The sequence below is a fragment of the Cyprinus carpio genome, chromosome A16, assembly GCF_018340385.1.
Source record: "Cyprinus carpio isolate SPL01 chromosome A16, ASM1834038v1, whole genome shotgun sequence".
NCBI classification, from domain to species: Eukaryota; Metazoa; Chordata; class Actinopteri; order Cypriniformes; family Cyprinidae; genus Cyprinus; species Cyprinus carpio.
In genome coordinates, this window is record NC_056587.1 from 18,916,609 (window position 1) to 18,935,879 (window position 19,271).

Here is a 19,271-nt window from a genome sequence, read left to right on the forward strand (position 1 = left end):
CTGGGCTGGGACATACACTATTCCAACCTTTCCAGCCACGAGTGTCGCTCTCTTTCCACTTCCTTGTGTGCTTAGGTCTGATTTCTTTATGCTTTCCCTCCATCCTAGCATTACTGAACTGCCATTTGAGTATAAGGCATTTTACTGCCAAAACTAAAATTTACATCAGCCAGAAAGACACATTTTTTCCACCCAGCAATGGTTCCATAGATGCCAAGGAGTTTTTCTGAATGAAAGAGTTATCTTGTACGCATTCAATTTTGCTATGTGTTGCATTAATTTGTACAAACCTATGATACCATCAGAAAATGGTGAAAATTAGAGCTGTTAACAGAATTGGAACAACTACAATACACATTATAATAAAGGCATATAATAATAATACAAATATTAACAATAATAAGCAAAACATTTTAGTGTATATACATGTTGGAATTAAAGGGATTAATCACCCATCATTAATCACCCATAGACTGCCAAGTAAATATCAGTGTCAAGGTCCATAAAAGGTATGAAAGTCATCTTCAGAATACTCCATCTGCCATCAGACGTGCATCTGGGTTATAAGATATGTGTCTGTGTCTCTCCATATCACCGTATGCTGTGTATGCTTTTCTGTATCATCCACGCCACACGGATGCACTGTTTTCTTTCAATTCAAAGCTAAATACAGTAGAAACAGTGCCTTGTGGCGCGGATGATACAGAAGAGCATACACAGCATACGGTGATATGGAGAGACACAGAGGAGACTGTTGACGAAGGAATTGTTTAATAAAGTCATTATTTTTGTTTTATTTTGCATTATTTTAGCTTTGTAATGTCAAAGGTCAGAATTTCTATATTGTACATATATTCATCTCAGTTTCATTAACAAAAACATAAGCATGTGTGTGTGTTAGATACATATATACATTAGATATATAAATTATTAACACACAGTATTATTAAGTATGATTTTATATAAAAATTATTAAATGCTTAGATGATTTTATGTCAAGTTTCTGAAGCACATACAAAATAACCACAAATTATTACTCTTTTAAATAAAAAATTAAGTCTTTATTTCAGCATTAAAAGTCATATTATGGGTGCAATATTTATATATGGTTGAAAAGAATTGAAAAGTAAAAGTAGTGAGATTATTCTGTCAAAGGTCAGAATTTCTGTATTGTACATATAGTTAGTTTCATGAACATGTTAACAAAAATATTTATATTTATAGAATAAAAGCTAAATGCTGTTTGAGTTTTATTGTTGTCATATTCAACAGGCCTAAAGAGCTACCAAATAACTACAAAATGTTACTCAGAAGGTTATGGTACAAAATCTGGATAACAATATAGCAGCTTAAAATATAATTAGACATACAATTGAATTAAACAGTGCATCGCATAGTAAGGAAGCTATTCATATGTACAACAATATAAGCAACAATACTGACTGCCACAGTGATGAGTTTATTCATGCTGCTTTCTAAACCAGTCTTTGGTTTGTATCTTTACATTTAGTGCTTGTCACTTCAATGCTTAACCCATCTTTAAGAAAAAAAGAAGAGAAAATAAAATATAATACATGTAAAATACATCAAATGTGTAGTTTTCATGAAACATTTTCAAATGTCACCATTCTGGTACACATTTAATCATGGCACATTTCACAGAGGCCTGTATTATTCGGCAAAATGCTTCTTACAAGTGCATGCACTACAGATTTTGACAGGACCTGTGCCACTAGTAAACAAATTTGATATAAATACTGTAGACTGATATAAAGTTGAGAGTCCTTGTCAGATTTAGGATTGTGATAAAATTGTATTTGTGTGTGTGTGTATTGCTGTCTGGAGTCCATGTTGTGTCTGTTTGTATAACATTATATTATTTAAATTAATAGAAATTTTTTTTTTTTTTTTTTTTTTTTTTTTTTACAAGTAAATGAACTAGAGCTGAACATGAACATGGATTTAATTTGTTTTGCTACCATACATTCTGTTCAAACCTGCAATAAAGTAGAATAAAATACACTATAGACTAAAGTTACTGTTTTTGTGTTTGAAAAAAAGATTATATATATGTATATGTGTATATATATATATATATATATATTATATATATATATATATATATATATATATATATATATATATATATATATATATATATATATATATAGACACACACACACACACACACACACACACACACACGCACACACACACACACATATTATGAGTGGTTTTGGGTTCAACCAAAATTGCTAATTTGATTAACTTATATATCGTATTGTACTGTATTTTGGTGACAGATTTTCAGAGAAAAATAGAATGTTTTATGTTCATGTTAATAAAACATGCTATGTTCATAAACATATTAAACCCCAAAGTACAGCATCAGAAATTGTTCTTGGCCTCCGTGAGTCAGATATTGTCCTTGGGACAGGTTGATCATCACAGAACATCTGATCAACACCAGACGTCTGATCTCAGACTGTTCCGAGCAACACATCTGACCTCAACAGGCAACATTTCAGTCTTATATTAAGCATTTTTCCACTCTGAATGGCTATGGTGTAACCGCCCGTGCCATTTTGTGCACCCCTGGGGAGTTTTCATACATCTATGGAGATAAATGTGAGAGAAAGTTTGTTTTTATTGATATGTAGATATGGTGTTGAAAGCGTGACATCATCCTGCATCACTCACCCTCATGGCTGTGGATATCCACGGCAGAAAGCGTGACACACGGGTGTAGACGCCGGGCTTTTTGGCCATGGCACAGCCTGTACCCCAGCTCACTACCCCCAGCAAACGATAGCGGCTGGTCTTAGACAGGACATCTGATGCTACAAAAGGACCACCGCTGTCCCCCTGACATCATATGAGAGATCTCATATCACTTCACAATTCCACACAGCCACATCATGCACATTAGGTATGAATGTCGCCCTCTAGTGGACGTGAGCTGCTCTGTCCATCTGGACTGATGATGTCAAAGCTGAGTGGTGGATACCTGGCAGGAGTCGGTTCCTCCTTTCTCATAACCGGCACAGAACATGGTGGTTGTGACTTGGTTGTCATAATAATCCGGGCCATTGCACACAGCATCACTGATGATGGGCACGTGGGCTTCCTGGAGGACGTTGGCTTGAGTGCCTGCAAGAGAGATAAAGAGACGTGAAAGAGGGCGTTTGTGTGAAACAAACTTTTCTGAAAGTCTCTAGAGTCCTATAGGAATATTCAAGCTTCCCCAAAACTAATGACTAATATTTAAAGGGATAGTACACCCAAAAATGAAATTTAAAGGGATAGTACACCCAAAAATGAAAATTCTGTCATCATTTACTCAGCCTCACATCATTCCAAAACTTGTATGACTTTCTTTGCTTTGGTGGAACATAAAAGAAGTTACTTTGAAGAATGTTGGTAACCAAGCAGTTTTAGTTCCCTTTAACTTTAACTTTGAATGGAAGTCGTTACCATCATTCAAAGCAGAAAAAACTCAATCATACAGGTTTGGGATGACATAAGGGTGAGTAAATGAAGACAGATTTTACATTTTTGGATGAACTATGCCTTTAAAAGCATTGCTGTTTATTACAAAATTGCATTACTATTGCCATTAATCACAGTGTGTTGCATTGTCCCTTTTTATTGAAAGTAACTTTTGCTTTACCCTTTCCTCACTGTTGGGACATAATACATAGGGCAAGGATATAAAACATAAAAATATATATAATTGTGAATGCCATGACATATACTCAGCTAACAGGGAATGTTCTCACTCACTTTGGGTTTTTGCAAAGTTTTCTCAAAATTACAAATGTTCGTCTGGTAACATTAATAGAACATTTGTTCAAAGTAGGTCTTTTTTAATAACATGGGCAAGAAAATGGGCTGCAACTGGATACCATAACCATGATGTTTCTACCTTTACGTTTTTGTGGGATTGAAAGGGTTAATATGCAACCTAGAGGGAGAGATATCGAATTACTCTTACATAACTTATATATAACTTATATACTTATATATATATATATATATATAATATATATATATATATATATATATATATATATATATATATATATATATATATATATATACATAATTAACATCAATCAAAAAAAAAAAAAAAAAAAAAAAAAAATATATATATATATATATATATATATATATATATCTATTACTTTTTTTTTTTTTTTTTTTTTTAGATTGATGTGTAATTATGTACCCAGTTTGGGTTATAACTAATCTATCTTCCAATTCAAAGATTGAACATAACTGGTGAAGAATTCTTTTTAAATGTTCATTAAACCAAAATTTCATTATTAAACATACCTAATGAATTTCATTCGACCGAAACGTTGTCATTAAACCTTTTTAATACTTTTGCACTAATTGACAGTGTGCGGGAATTGTTTTCTTTTTCCTTATGTAACTTACTATGACCAAATAGTTTCAGGCATGATTCTCAGTAACAAGTTTTCCGTTAGTAATTCAGATGCAAATTGATAACATTTATGTACACTCATCTATTAAATATGATCATTCTGACATGACATGAAGGCAGCCAATGTACCACACGCGGTCAATTACTACACAGACAACAATACATGACAATACATCAGTGTTATGAACAAACAGGAAATGTGTTATAGTAAATGGAAGCTTAGCAGGTAAGTGGGCAGCATCATGAATAAACATGCAACTTTCTAAGAATATAACTATATTTTGTACAATTTCCTAAAAGTATAACCATTGTAACTGAAACATGCTAGAATGATAACGATGCAGTGCTATTTAGTATTATATACTATCGTATTGTTCATATTTTGAATAGGCTTTTTTTTAAAATTCTGTTTAGATTTAATCTATATTTACTTTTTTCATCTAATATTTATAGTATATTTTACTTATTGTATTTATAGTACTTATGGAAAGAAAATTTCTTTAAAAGAAAATACTTAAGGGTGAATCGAATGTAATGATTTCAGACCCTTAATTGCATGTTATTTACAATTGATTCAAATTATAGTTTAAATTTATATTAAATGCAATTAACTGAACTTAAGAATGATTTTTAAACCACTTAAGTAGGACTTCTTTATATGTAATTTTATAATTACTTCTTGTCTTTGCGTACTTTCTAATATACTTGTAATTTTAATTAAAACCTGTATGTCCTGCTTTTAAATATATTTGTAAATATACATTTCTAATGAAGTTGCAATTGGAACATTTAAAATACACTGCATGTTAATAATACTGAACAGTTAAATTTATAAACAACCTTTGCTTTAGTATGTCACGTAAAGTACATCAAGTGTACTTCTTTACAGCTTGACGGAGGATTTTTGAAATGATTTAAAATGAACTTTAAATTAAAACTTTTAATTTGCCATCATAATAAAGTGCACTAAGAAACATTCATGATTGTGTACTTTCTTAAAATACACTTAAGTAGTGTTTTATTTCTTTTAATACTATCTTATGTACCTTTTTTATATAAAATATTCTTAAAGATTTGTACACAAAGATAAGTACACTACAAGTGCACATTCAATAAGATTAAGCACACTTCTTTTTCACAAGGGATAACAACACTGGAATGATGTTATAAGCCTGTTAGGCTTCTATCACAATAAGTGTATTGACTGCTAATTGCTAGCTGGTAACGTATGCGGTTCATTCAAGCACAGCAACACTCACACAGGTCACTGACACAAAGGTCAAAGCCAGCCAGACAGGCAGACAACAAGTCTCCAGTTTCAGGTAAAGAGATGATAAACAGTAGAACACAGCACCTATAGAGACACAGCATGAGATTACTAACCATAATACTCCATGTTACCCCAGCCGGTTACTGTTCCCATCTGCCCATCTGCCAAACGCTGGCCATAGGTAGGAAGACACACTGGCTGGATATAATCTAAAACACCAAAACAACTGATGTCAACTGAGAAGAAAACTGTTTTTACATGATCAAATGCAATACTATAAAAGAACACTAGAGGGAACGATAAGCAATTTTTAGCTGCTAATGCTCAATTTCCTTCGATTCACATTGGGAAGAGATACATTTTCAGAATCAAATCCAACATATTCCCTACAACATTCTAGTTAATGGTTACAGAACACTGCGGAGATGAGACACAGCTTTGTCCTTCTAGAAAATTATGCCCGTATTGTCTTCTGTTTCAACTCAAGGCCCCTTGGAAATAGAGGAGCTTTGTTCTCAGGACGAGCAACCTGAGACCGGAGCGAGGTTTTACTATAATGCTGTGTTCAGTCAGACAGACCTGTAACATACCAGTACCTAAAACAGACTGTGATTTAACTGAGCCAGTAAAGATTTGTCCTTGTTCCACAGAGACATTTCTTTTATGATTACATTCTTTTATGAAAATAATGTTGTATTGAAATGCCTGCACACAACACAACACACAAAGCTTAACATGACATTTACATTTAAAAGATACTCTTAATCAGAGAGGAAAAAACAAAAGTTTTCAGTCATTTTTCTGTCCAGACTGAAAGCAAATATGCATAATCACAGTGAGTCAGAACATATGTGATGTTTAATTAGGGGTGACCATGCATGCTGTTTTTCCCGGACACGTCCTGGCCAGGATTTCTAAATTGCCTGAAGTATTCAGGTTTTGGCTTTGTTTTCCTGCTTTCTTACTTGCTGAAGGGAATGATCGAAAAGTAGTTTGACCAATAACATGCAAGCATTGTACATAATCGACCAATCATGTGAGCAGGTGGGATCTCTTAGAGCGATGCAAATACACACACATATTTGGTGTGTTCAACTTGAAGCAAATTAAAGTACCGTGAGAGCGATTTGAAAGCAAGTAGCCGTCTGCTCTCTATAGCTCTCACGGTACTTTGTGCAGCGCAAAAACAAAGCCAAAACCTGGATATTTTTGGCAATATAGAAATCCTGGCCAGGATTTGTCTGGGAAAAAGGACATGGTCACCCTAGTTTAATATGCATCTATACGGAGTTGGATTTTGGGGAATGAAATTTGTAAAACTGAATGTAAAACTCACCAGTGAACTGGAGAGGTTTTGTCAGTGCCAGGACTGCTATGTCACGACTGTTGTCATCAATGTTGGCGTCGACGAACGGCAGGTAGCTGCTGTGGTAGACGACCGTCTTCACCTCAGCGATCACAACGTTCTTACTGATGGGAGTGTTGTAGATGGTTCCCATCAGAACCCGCCAGCGTGAAACATGACGATACCTCCTGAGGATACAGGCACCAAATTTTGTTGTTGGCTTGAGAAAGCCTAGCCAGAAAGTGTGAAGTAGTTTAAAAATGGTGAAGTTTAATGTTCTAAATATTTGTAAGATGAAAGTAATTTAAAAAACCATGAAGTTTCAAAGTATTAAAGCCATGCAATCTGTAAGATAAACATTGCTACCATTCTTTTTATCATGAAGCTAGTGTGTTTTAGCTTGATTCTAGATGTTATTAACATGTTTCTTACATAATTTAGCATGTTGCTAACATGTTTTAATGCTTTGCATGTTTTAACTCATTTCTAGCATGATTTAACACATTCTGATAGCAAGTTTTATCACATTGCTAGCATGTTTCTTGCATAGTTTAACACACTGCTAACATGTTTCTACCATGTTTTAGCACACTTTCTACCAAATTTTTCTACCAAAGTTTGATTGCAATATATAATAATTGTTGTTAATAGTGTTTGATTACATCTTTAATTGATATTTTCTGTACATTTCTGCCATTTGTACATTTACTGGCATAGTTTAGTGTGACCAAGTGTGCCATTTTCCCAGGACACGTCCTGGCCAGGATTTCTATATTGCCTAAAATATCCACGTTTTGGCTTTGTTTGCACTGCGCAAAGTACCGTGAGAGCTCTAGAGAGCAGACGGCTTCTTGTGCTTTTTAATCGCTCTCGCGGTACTTTGATGTCATACACCGATCGGTATGCTCAGTGCTGCTTCAAGTCCAACACTAATATGTAGGCTACATGTATTTGCATCGCTTTGACCATTCTCTGTAGATCCCACCTTCTCACGCACCACGATTGGTCGATTACATACAATGTCTGCATGTTATTGTTCAAACGATCATTACCTTCATTTAGTATGAAAACAGGAAACCAAAGCCAAAACATGGATATTTTAGGCAATATAGAAATCCTGGCCAGGACGTGTCCTGGGAAAATGGCACATTTGGTCACCCTAGCATAGTTACCACTGATAAGCTACTACTAAATATATATTTAAAACATATATTGTACAGCTGCTTTGCAACGATTTGTATTGTGAAAATCGCTATACAGATAATCTTGAATTGAACTGAACTTTCTAGCATATTTAAGAAACTGCTAGTATGTTTTAGCATTTTGTTAACATGATTTAAAATGTTTGTTGTGTCCCAAATGATGCAGGACATATTACATTATGCACCCCACCGTCTAGTGTATTAATTATATAAGGTAATTCTGTCACCCAATATCAGAGTCTGATAGCCCCTCCCCCTCCATCGTGCAATTAAAGTGCCAACATTCCAGACTTTTTTCAGTTAATTAAGTGCATCATCGAAACAAGTTTTTTATAATTTATACTAAAAACGGCATAAAATAGTGTATATGTACACAAATTGGGACACACCTGTTGATAGCATCTTTTAGCATGTTGAAAGCCTGTTTTAGTAAAGATAGTAGTAAAAAGTGTATGTCACTCACTCAGGAAAGCAATGTGCAGCACTGATGATCCAGCGATCTGAAATGATGGATCCACCACACTGATGAACTCCATCATACTGTAAGCTGACCTGCCACGGCCACGATCCCTGACGAGCATCCACTCCCCCCACGATCCGCTCTTCAGGCAGCATACGACGACCACAGTCTACAGCGATGGAGCGAACAAATCACAAACCATTTGCAGTGCAAATATTCAATATGCTACAAATATGCTTGTGTTGTAGCACTTACCCTGACAAATCACCTCAATTATCTGACCTTTGTCACATTTACTGAAACAGAAATGAAACATTAGAATGTTTTAGAGAGCTTACCAGTTTTTAGCCTTTAGTTAGTTTATTTTTTGTTTTTTAAGTTATTGTTTATTTTTTGTTAAAATTCAAAACTGAAATTTAAGCAACCATTACTCCAGTCTTTAGTGTCACATGATCCTTAAGAAATCATATATAATATTCTGATGGCCTTGATTGCCATTTAAAATTAGTTGTGTATTCTGATGGAATCCATTTTTGTAAGCAAAATATTAATTAAAAAAATATGGCATTATATTAAAACAATGGTTCATGGGGGTTTCAAAGTTGATTTTTTCATTTTAGTTTGATTATGTCCATGCAGTATATATTTAGTTTTAGTCGTATGAAATGGCAATGTCTTACCAAGGATAGAGGGCTGTTTTTATCTTCTTCCCATATGTTAACTCACTCTCTTTCACGCAGAAAAAATCTTTGTCACCACTATTGTCAAGAGCACACGTCACTGAGAAATTCACTGCTCTGAATAGAGAGGAAAACGCAAATCAAGATGTGACGGAAACAATTATCAATTTCAGCCATTAATTTGAACCGGCTTGACTAAATTTCTCACAGTTAGCTGTGAGCCTGGTAAGTGTTGTGTGTTTGTTACCTGACGAAGCCCATCTCCTCACAGCTGATGTTGGCGATGAGCTGGTTGGCGCTGGATGAGCAGACGTGTTTCCACCTCCACTGGGTGGAATCGAACACTCGCAGCCTCTGGTCTGCTGCGCTCACCTGCACTGCAAGACATGATCAAGACGGTGAGCATGTTCATACTGTTATAGATGACCTGACACACTCTCTATGTTGCATGAATATACAGTAGTAAACAAGCAGAATGCACTGTGTTTAATACTGCATGATACAATGCAATGCAACTCATTCAACATTTCCACTGTAAAATGGAAAATGTGAAACGCAAAATAATGATTTTATTTCTGAGATTATAACTGGATGCCATTTGTTAAATTATAGTAGCAAGTAGTAAGTAAGTATGCTATCAAAGCAGCAATGATAGACATTTCAGCAATAGCAATACACGGGACAAAATATGTGAATATGCATTAAGACTAGAGCACCCTCACTAATTTCAGAAGCACCCTCAGTGATTATTTCTGGAACCTTGTTGATACGCTTTTACTACAAACCTATATACAAAAACAACAAAATACAAATGCACTAAATAAAATAATTGAATAAATGCATTTTTACAATTTAAGCACTTAACTAAAATAATAAGTAGGCTATTAATAAAATAACTAGAGAAGGCTGACTATAATAAGCTTGCTTCCATTTAGTGAGATAAGCCTACTCCTCACCTGAATTAGAAAAAAAAAGCTCTTCTGGTCTTCAGTGATGTGAAGACAACGTTTGAGCATGTAAACACAATATCTGAGCAAGAGTAGAGCCAATTCATAAAAGAACAATGCATACTGTATTTAAAAGCACACAACCAGTTTTGTGAGAGTGAAGGAAATCCGCTTGCGAGTGGAGAGATTCATCCTCGCACATTACATGGATCGTGTAACATTATGTGTGCTCGATATTTGTAATATATCAGGCTATAGAAACCGCCTAAAATTAAGTATAAAGAGGAGAAGAAAGCTGCCCTAGGTAGCTGTACATGCCAGGATCCGCCACTGCCAGATGCAGTTAGAAATTTACTAAAAACAAGCCTATTGCAAGACATCTAGGGGGCACCTGGGGTGGCCTGCCAAATTTCATGGCAACCACATAGACATGCCCCTGAGTATACAATAGTGTAAATCAATATTATAAATCAGAATTACACATTTAAGAATATTAATTATACACTGAATTTTACTTTAAAATGTTAAATTATTAAATAATATAGTAAGTACTGAGTAAATACAGCTGGCTAAAACAAAAACTGCGTATATATATAATATGAAGAAAAAAAATAATATGAAGAAAAAAAAACAGGTTTTTAACATATTTGCAAATTTATTAAAAATAAAAAACTAAAATGATTCCATTGCATAAGTATTCAATTCTATCTTGGACCGTTGAAATTTAGCTCAGGAGCAGTCATTTTGCTTGTAGATGATACTACATTTTAAGTGAAGTTAACCTGTGGCAAATTCAATTGAATGGGTATGATTTGGGATGGCACACACATCTTAATAAAAGGTCTAACAGCTGAAAATGCATATCAGAGAAAAAACCAAGCGCTGAGTTCAAAAGAACTGCCTGTAGAGCTCAGAAACAGGTTTGCGTCAAGCCACACATCTGTGGAAGAGTTCACAAAAAAAATTCTGCTTCATTGAAGGGTCACAGAAGCATGTCGTCTCTGTTACCCTTAATGGAAGACGTTTGAAACAACTAGGACTCTTCCTAGAGCTGGCCTTCAGGCCAAACTGAGCAACTGATGAAGAAGGGCTTTGGTTAGTGTGGTGACCAAGAACCTGATGGTCACCCTAGTTGAGCTCCATGATCATATGTGGAGATAGGAGAAACCTACAGAAGGACAAACATCACTCCAACACTACGCCAATCTGGGCTTTATGGTGGAGTGGCAAGACTCAATCCTCTTTTCAGTTAAGACACATGAAAACACACTTGAAATTTACAAAACAGCACCTAAAGGACCCTCAGACTCTGAGAAAAAAGATTATCTGGTCTGATGAACCTCAATTCTAAGCATCAAGGAAACTAGCTCTGCTCATCACCGCCTCAGATTGGGCAGAAGGTTAACTTCCAACAGGACAGTGACCCTAAGCACACAGCAAGAGTGACTTATAGACAACTCTATGCATGTCCTTGAGTGACCCAGCCACAGCCTGGGATTGAACCCAATTAAATATTTCTGGAGAAACCTGAAAATGTGCATCTGCCCCCACACTTAACCTGACAGAGCTTGAGACTTGTACTTATACTTATGCAATGTACTTATTTCAGTTTTTTATTTTAATAAATTAACGAAGTTATTACTTGCTTTGTCAGTATGGTGTGTGGAGTGTAGATTGATGTGGAATGCAGCATTCTTTCAAAAAACTAAACAACATAATGTAGATATCTTAATTTAAATGAATTTATTATATATTTATATAATGTATATTAAATATAATACATAATAAATATATCTTATTTAAATGTGAGTACAAATGAACAATGCTTACCATCAAATAATCCAGTATCTTCTGTTGTTCTAAGATACGTGACTGAAAAAACGAAATCAAGTGTAAAGTGTCTCTGGAATGACTGCAGTATTCCATTAAATCAGCATGTATTGTAGAAAGTCTCACCAAGGGCCCAGATGGCGGCTCCCAGCCCTCCCAGTATGATCAAGATCAGAGCTACCGCAGCGGCCACCCGACACCGGCTGAAGATACTCATCCCTGGACCTCCTGTAGGACAGAATTCAATACTTTCAGTACAGGACAAAACATATTATTAAAGCAGTAGTTTAAGATTTTGTGAACGTTAAAATTCATGCCTGTGCACAAACACATAAAGCATGACAGAGCTGATGAAAAGAACAACCATGAATGAGATCAATAGTCCAAAGTCATCAATTCCTCACTGCTAAAGTAAATGTAGGACATCATCTCAGTGCCATGATCAGCTCTCTCTCCACACCCACACACACACACACACAGACCAGTGTCAGCATGTTCCTAGAGATGTAATCAAGTCAGTGTTAAGTGACCAATACCACAAAGATCATATCCATTACTGCATGCACTGAGCATTCACCAAGGCTACTTTTTAAATCACTTTATTCTCCAGTATTGCTCATTGATAATCATTATCATCCCAGACAAAACACATCCACGTGCAAATATGACTTTTATATACAAATGACATATGCATCCTGCTTCTTAGATGTTTATCCTGAAATAAAAAGACCCTGATAATCTCCTATAAGATGCTATAAGTTCAGAGAAAATCTCAACAATGTCATAGAGGGAACTGTGTTCAGATTTGCCAAGATACCAAAGTCTGGAATCAAACGATTTCAGTATCAAAGATATTCATAAAATTATATTTAAAACTATATATTAACAGCGTTGTGTGTGTGTGTGTGTGTGTGTGTGTGTGTGTGTGTGTGTGTGTGTGTGTGTGTGTGTGTGTGTGTGTGTGTGTGTGTGTGTGTGTGTGTGTGTGTGTGTGTGTGTGTGTGTGTGTGCGAAAACAACTTTTTTTTCTCCTAATGCATTTTTATTTTCTTGATGTGAATCAGTTAAAATGAAGGGGAAAAATTATGAATAATGAATAAATTTTCCTTTATCTCTTTATCAGTTATACAAATCAAAATTATTTAGGCATATTAAATATATATTACGTAATATATTTATATAATATAATTATATAATATATTTTTTTTAATGAGTGAATCAAATGACAGTAAAATTAAAGGAAATTATTTTAATTTAAATTTATTCAATAATATAAAAATGATTTTATATATATATATATATATATATATATATATATATATATATAATATATATATATATATATATGAATATTTATATGAATATACACATCTGACATAATAAATGCATCTTCATTTTATTATTTTTTTAAATTTTGTTTTACTTTTATTTAAAGCTAATGATATGACAATATTTGGAGCATGATAGGTGGATTTTCTGCATGTGTCTGGTGGTAAATGTATAAAATGCTGTTTCTGTCAAAAACAATATTTTTAGGAAAATGATATATAGGTTTAAGTCTCGAGAGCTATAAAAGGGGTAAAATCTTCCTTTGGGGGGTAATAGGAAATATACATGCCAGACTCAAACCTGCATCCCCTACATTGCAAACACATGCATTACCGTACCAATTAGCCAAGGCTCCAACTAAACTACATTCAACGACAAGAATGAGCAGGTATAATCAGAATTAACTTTACATGGACTTTTTAATAATATTTAGCAAACAAACATGTAGGAGATGAAACGTGTAGGATTTTGTGATTCATGGGCTTCAGATTCTGCTAAAATGCACAGGGGGTTCTGCACATGCAGCTGCCATGTGGACCATCACAAAACATGTGTTTTCCTGACTGTGAAGAGCTTGTGCAGAAGCTCCGGTGTGATGATTAACAGTCATCCCATGCGACATCAGACTACAGCAGAGACTGTGCTGTCTGATAACCCCAGAGCAAACAAACAGACAAAACAGGTTGCTGCAGCTCTGCATCAGGACTGAACTGACAAGCCTTTGGGTCATATGGACATATCACGTAGAAACAACTCTTTACAGTATTATGATCCTCATGACTTAAACAAGCACAAGAAAGGTATAAAAATCTTGGTTTACCCAAAAATGAAAATTCTGTCAAAATTCTACCAACATCAGCACACAAAAAAAAACAACTTCCAACTCAATGTCTACCAAAACAAGCATTTTAGGTTCTATTGTAAGGAGCCCCGCACATGACATGCAAGTAAAAATAAAAAAAATGTGCACACAATTTACTAATTCGTTCCCTCGATGTACTAAAGTGAGCACACGATTACTATTTTGTTCCCTCCATTTGCTAATTCATTCCCTTGATTTGCTAAATCGTGCACACAACTTAGCAAATTGAGGAAACAAATTAGTAAATCGTGCACACAATTTATAAATTGAGGGAAGAAAATAGTAAATCGTGCGCACAGTTTACAAATCAAGGGAACAAAATAGTAAATTGTGTGCACAATTTATAAATCGAGGGAACGTAATAGTAAATTGGGCGTGTGTGGGGCTCCGTAATTGACTTCCAGAGTCTGTACAAAAAATACTATAGTAGTTAATGGGATGCATCTGATTAACAACTTTATTAAAAATATCGCCTTCTTTATTCCACAGAAGAAAGAAAAGCATACAGGTTTGGAATGACAAAGTAAATGAGTAAATTATTAAATAATCTTCATTTTTGGGTGGACTATCTTTTTAAGAACAATGTGTGATGTGTTTGCTGGGAAATTCATTCATGCTGGAGCTTGATGATCCATTCTCTCGGCAGTTCTGAGGGAATCACAGGTCAAGGTCACAAATATTACAGATGGAAAGTGATGTTAGACGGATGTTTCTCACATGATGAGAAAAATGGTGGTGGGCTTCTGTTTTAAGTACCCTAAAGATAAGTACCCTAAAGTCACTAAAGTTATTTCTTACATACACTACAGTATGTAAGAAATATTGTACGCTCACACAGTTGTTACAGCAAATTAAAACCTAACCGGGTCATCCCCTTAACATGAAGGGAAAGAAATTTATTCAGCAGTAATGGCATTATCCCATTCTTTACACAAATGGTTTCTCAATAAATGATTTATGAAGTTGCAATTGTTTTATTGCCGTATTTCCAAATAAAGAGACAGCTAACTACACTAGCATTCAGTGGTCTTGGGTCAGAAATTAATACTTTTACTCAGCAAGTTAATGCATTTAGTTGATCAAATGTGAAAGTAAAGACATTTACAATGTTACAAAAGACTTCTATTTCAAATTTTGAACTTTCTATAAAAAGAACACTGAAAAAATATCAGGGTTTCCCCAAAATATTAAGCTGCACAGCTATTTTCAACACTGATTTGATCAAATAAGCGCAGCCTTGGTGAGCATAAGAGACTTCTTTGATGAAAAAATCATACCAACCCCAAACTTTTAATTAATAGACCGTAGACAGAATAAATGTAAATGAAAATGAGACTTACAATCTATGGCACGCACTGTATAAAGGTCCTACATCATGTAATTTACCCTAACTAAGGTGTAAAACGCAGAAAATCATTTGTCTACGTGAATTATGCCATTAAGCGCCTTTCCAGAGGGCATCTATTAACACAGCAAATTTTAAATCTAGATCATATGTTAGACTGAAACCCAGTATTGGTTGCAGTTCTAGTTGTGAAATGTCTTGGTCATTGATGCAAGCTGATAAACAATGCGCTTGACATCAGAGTATCAAGTAAAAATGAGATCATCCATATCTCACCTTGACTCTCAACTGACCCAACTTTGAAGACTTACATTAGAGGTCAGAACAAAACTGAAACAGTGTGATGTTTTCCTGTTTGCTCTCTCTCATTTCATTCCTGAGGATTTCCCAGCTGCCTCAGAACATTTCTACAGCACCTGCCACGACCCACGTGACCAGAGAACAAGTAGTACTTTTGTCTGAGTGGGGGTTTGTATGAGACAGAGCTTCTTCATGGTACACTGCTCTCTCTCCCTCACTCTCTCTCTCTCTTGCTCAAGATGGTCATACCTGGATGATTTGAGTTTTGCAGCCAAATTAAAACATTACAACGACCTTTAGCTTATATCGGCACTGAAATGTTCAAGTCTGGCCTCTACAATGAAATGCATCCACATTCTTTGAAAATGCTAAATGCTTACATCAAGCAAGCAGCAAGTTATGGGAAAAAAAAGTATGTTATTCTGTATATAATCAATAATCAATTAAGGCCTTAAAAGGTCTGAAATCAGAGCAAAAAATATTGTTAAGTAAAAGTTTTTTCTTTAGTCTAGTCTAAGAAAAACTTTAGAAGAAGAATTTAGAAAAAATTGAAGATTTTAGCTTTTCTGTGCAGGTAAACAGCTGTATGGGCACATCACATCATGTCTTCACACCTTTTGGCCTTTTGTCAAAGTAATACACAGATCAAGACTGACCAAAACAAATTCAGTACATGACCCATCACTGTTAATCTTTAACACAGCACTCGTCTGATGTCAAAAAGGAGAGAAATAGCTCAGTACTCACCGATCTTTTTCTCTGGCATTTTTATCCAAAACAGAAAACTGGAAAATAAGCTTGGAACAGATTCCAATGATTCCTCCTCAAAACCTTGATTTGTTGCTTCTCCAAACCTGAAAATGTCATGGAAAATGCTTATAAAAAGTAATCCGACCTCTGTCATGGACAAAGATGGGTTAAGCAAGTTAAATAAACCAAAGGGCAAACTGAGAAATAATTCAGAGAGTTACAGTCAGTGCTGCTATTAACATTCACTGTAAAAACATTTTCAACATAATAATAAAAAACAAACAAAACAAACTTTGTTGCCCTAAATTTAACTTGTGCATTCATGAATATCCTTGCTACTAACTCCTAAAAGTTTCTTCATTAATAATTAAATTCAAACTGGTTGAAGCATAATGAATTATTGAATGATTTATAACTTTAAATTTTGTTTCAAATTAAACACTTTTAGAGGACTGAAAGGTGTTTAGTGTGTAACTTGTGTTCAGCTACATATTCACTTTTTGTCTCTAATGTTTCCAAATATTAGCCTAACATTTATTTTCTTTATTTTTAATTAAATGTAAGTTAAAGGTTCTAAATGATTAAAAAAAAAACATCCAGTATAAAAATGAAAAATCAAATATAACGAATTCCGTCCTGATGGTCAGTTACATAATAAGGAAAATATCTGGAAAAATAACTGAAGTAATTGTTGGTATCATTATTGTATAGAAATGACAACAATGGAATTATAAAAGTTGAATGTTTTATTCGTTTACCTCCTTTTTTTTTTTTTTTATGCTCTTAATAGTAAAAACATAAGTTCTCACCTTTACCTCTTCACTTCAGGTTCTGGGATAAACTCTTGAATAGAAATCAAACAGATGAAGAAGTAAACCAGTGGTTTCTTCAAGATATTCGCGCTGACATTTCACTCTCCCCGGAGTCCTTCGCTCTTTTATTGTGTGTTAAATGAAGCTATTCTCCGGCAGGCAGGACAGCGCTTCTCCTCACTCGCTCTGCGCTGTTCACTGGAGTAGAAACCTCCCTCTTCCGGTCAGTAGCCAGTCTCAGGAGAGCGCAGGTGTGTAAGTGTGTGCAGGCGCGCGCGCGCGCTGGACAGGTGTATCTGTGTACGCGCAACTCACCTTCAGCAGGAGCTCATCTGATGAAGCACGTCATGAATGATTCGACTGCGTCTGCGATATGATGCCATGTGGAAAATGTGAGTAACTTTTTTTATTCGCATGCAAGATTAATAACCGAAGTTGACCATTACTTATAAAGATTATTTATATTATAACATTCTCAAAGAGAAAATTAATAGTTAATAATATTCATCAAGGGTGTAGGTTTGATTTTTTCATTGGTGGGTACTAGAGGTCAGACGACAGATTGAGTTACTCCAAATTTCACAAAAAGCTTATGGACGTAATTATAATAGTCAGACATTGAAGTGAATAGCTGTTTTTGTCTCTTTCCTGAGGAAGATGTTATTCACTTGTTTGGCAATGTACCCACACAGATACATTTTTGTCAGATATTCTTATTTGTATTTTTATGTTCCTAATCTCATTTTGTAAGTGACTTTTCTTTGTTTTAATAAAGATGTTTTCTTTGGATTTTTTGACTGCTTGAAAGAGAAAATAGGAAAACATAACTTAATTTCCTGCTAGCTAAATTTTACATACACATACAAAAATCTGTCACAAGGCCTCTCTTGTCTTTATTCAAAGTTAATCTAGACAAGTATTTTAAAACTATCCAAAGTTGATAGTAAAAGATGCATCTCTATATATTCATTCCATGTGTCTTCTTACGGTGAAAACAAAAACATGGTTATATAGTTAAACCACAGTAACCAGTTTAGCCAAGAATTGGGCTACTTTAACACTGTAACACTGGGTTGAAGGGACTCCAATAATATTATATCTATCCCCTGGAATGCAATTTTAGCAGGGTATCCCCACCAAAAAAACCTTGTATTTTACCCCACGGAATGCAATTTTTAATTGGGGACCCCTCGAAACGCATGGGGCTAGTTTTGATAGTGATTGGGCAGGTTTTATAGTGAAACCTGGCAACCCTGATGGTAACCACAAATTAAAATCAACCATAAATTATTAAAATCAAGATGGCGCCATATAGCTGCCTCAGTGAGGAGCTCTCCAGGTTTGTAATGTTTTTGTAAAAAAATTCCTGTCTATTGTTTTTCAAACACAAAAAGTTTTACCAGGGATGAACTGCTGAACATTCGGCAGTACACACCACACCGGTTTTTGATTACTCAGATGTTTTGCTGAACATTGTAGGTTCTGTTCAAGTGTTTTAAGACACGCAAGTGTGGGAAGCGAGCCGGTGTTGTGCAGAATTCTGCACCCCTGCCAGATTATGCACCCCATCTATGAAGTTGCTGACTGATTGCCTAATCCATAATCTGGCAGGGGTGCGGAATTGTGCACAGGGTTGTACAACACCAGGCTTCCAGCTGTTCAAAGCGGATCGTGACTCAGAATCAACAGAGA

The 19,271-nt window shown here is 35.0% G+C and overlaps 1 protein-coding gene across 2 annotated transcripts; it reads right to left on the minus strand.

Moving 5' to 3' along the window:
- Positions 1–1,039: 1,039 nt before the first annotated feature.
- Positions 1,040–17,801, minus strand: LOC109072368 (serine protease hepsin-like). Of its 2 annotated transcripts, none has more exons than XM_042773136.1 (13): positions 17,583–17,801; positions 16,765–16,871; positions 12,308–12,409; positions 12,182–12,223; positions 9,652–9,781; positions 9,405–9,521; positions 8,980–9,020; positions 8,728–8,893; positions 7,054–7,250; positions 5,831–5,926; positions 3,008–3,150; positions 2,701–2,865; positions 1,040–2,614 (listed from the first exon to the last, which is right to left on the minus strand). In XM_042773136.1, exons 2-13 carry the CDS (start codon positions 16,781–16,783, stop codon positions 2,561–2,563), a joined length of 1,272 nt encoding a protein of 423 aa, XP_042629070.1. In that variant the 5' UTR covers positions 16,784–16,871; positions 17,583–17,801; the 3' UTR covers positions 1,040–2,560. The 2 variants fall into 2 exon arrangements, with proteins under 2 accessions (XP_042629070.1, XP_042629069.1); XM_042773135.1 differs by having other exon boundaries at positions 17,577–17,801.
- Between the last annotated feature and the right edge of the window lie 1,470 nt (positions 17,802–19,271).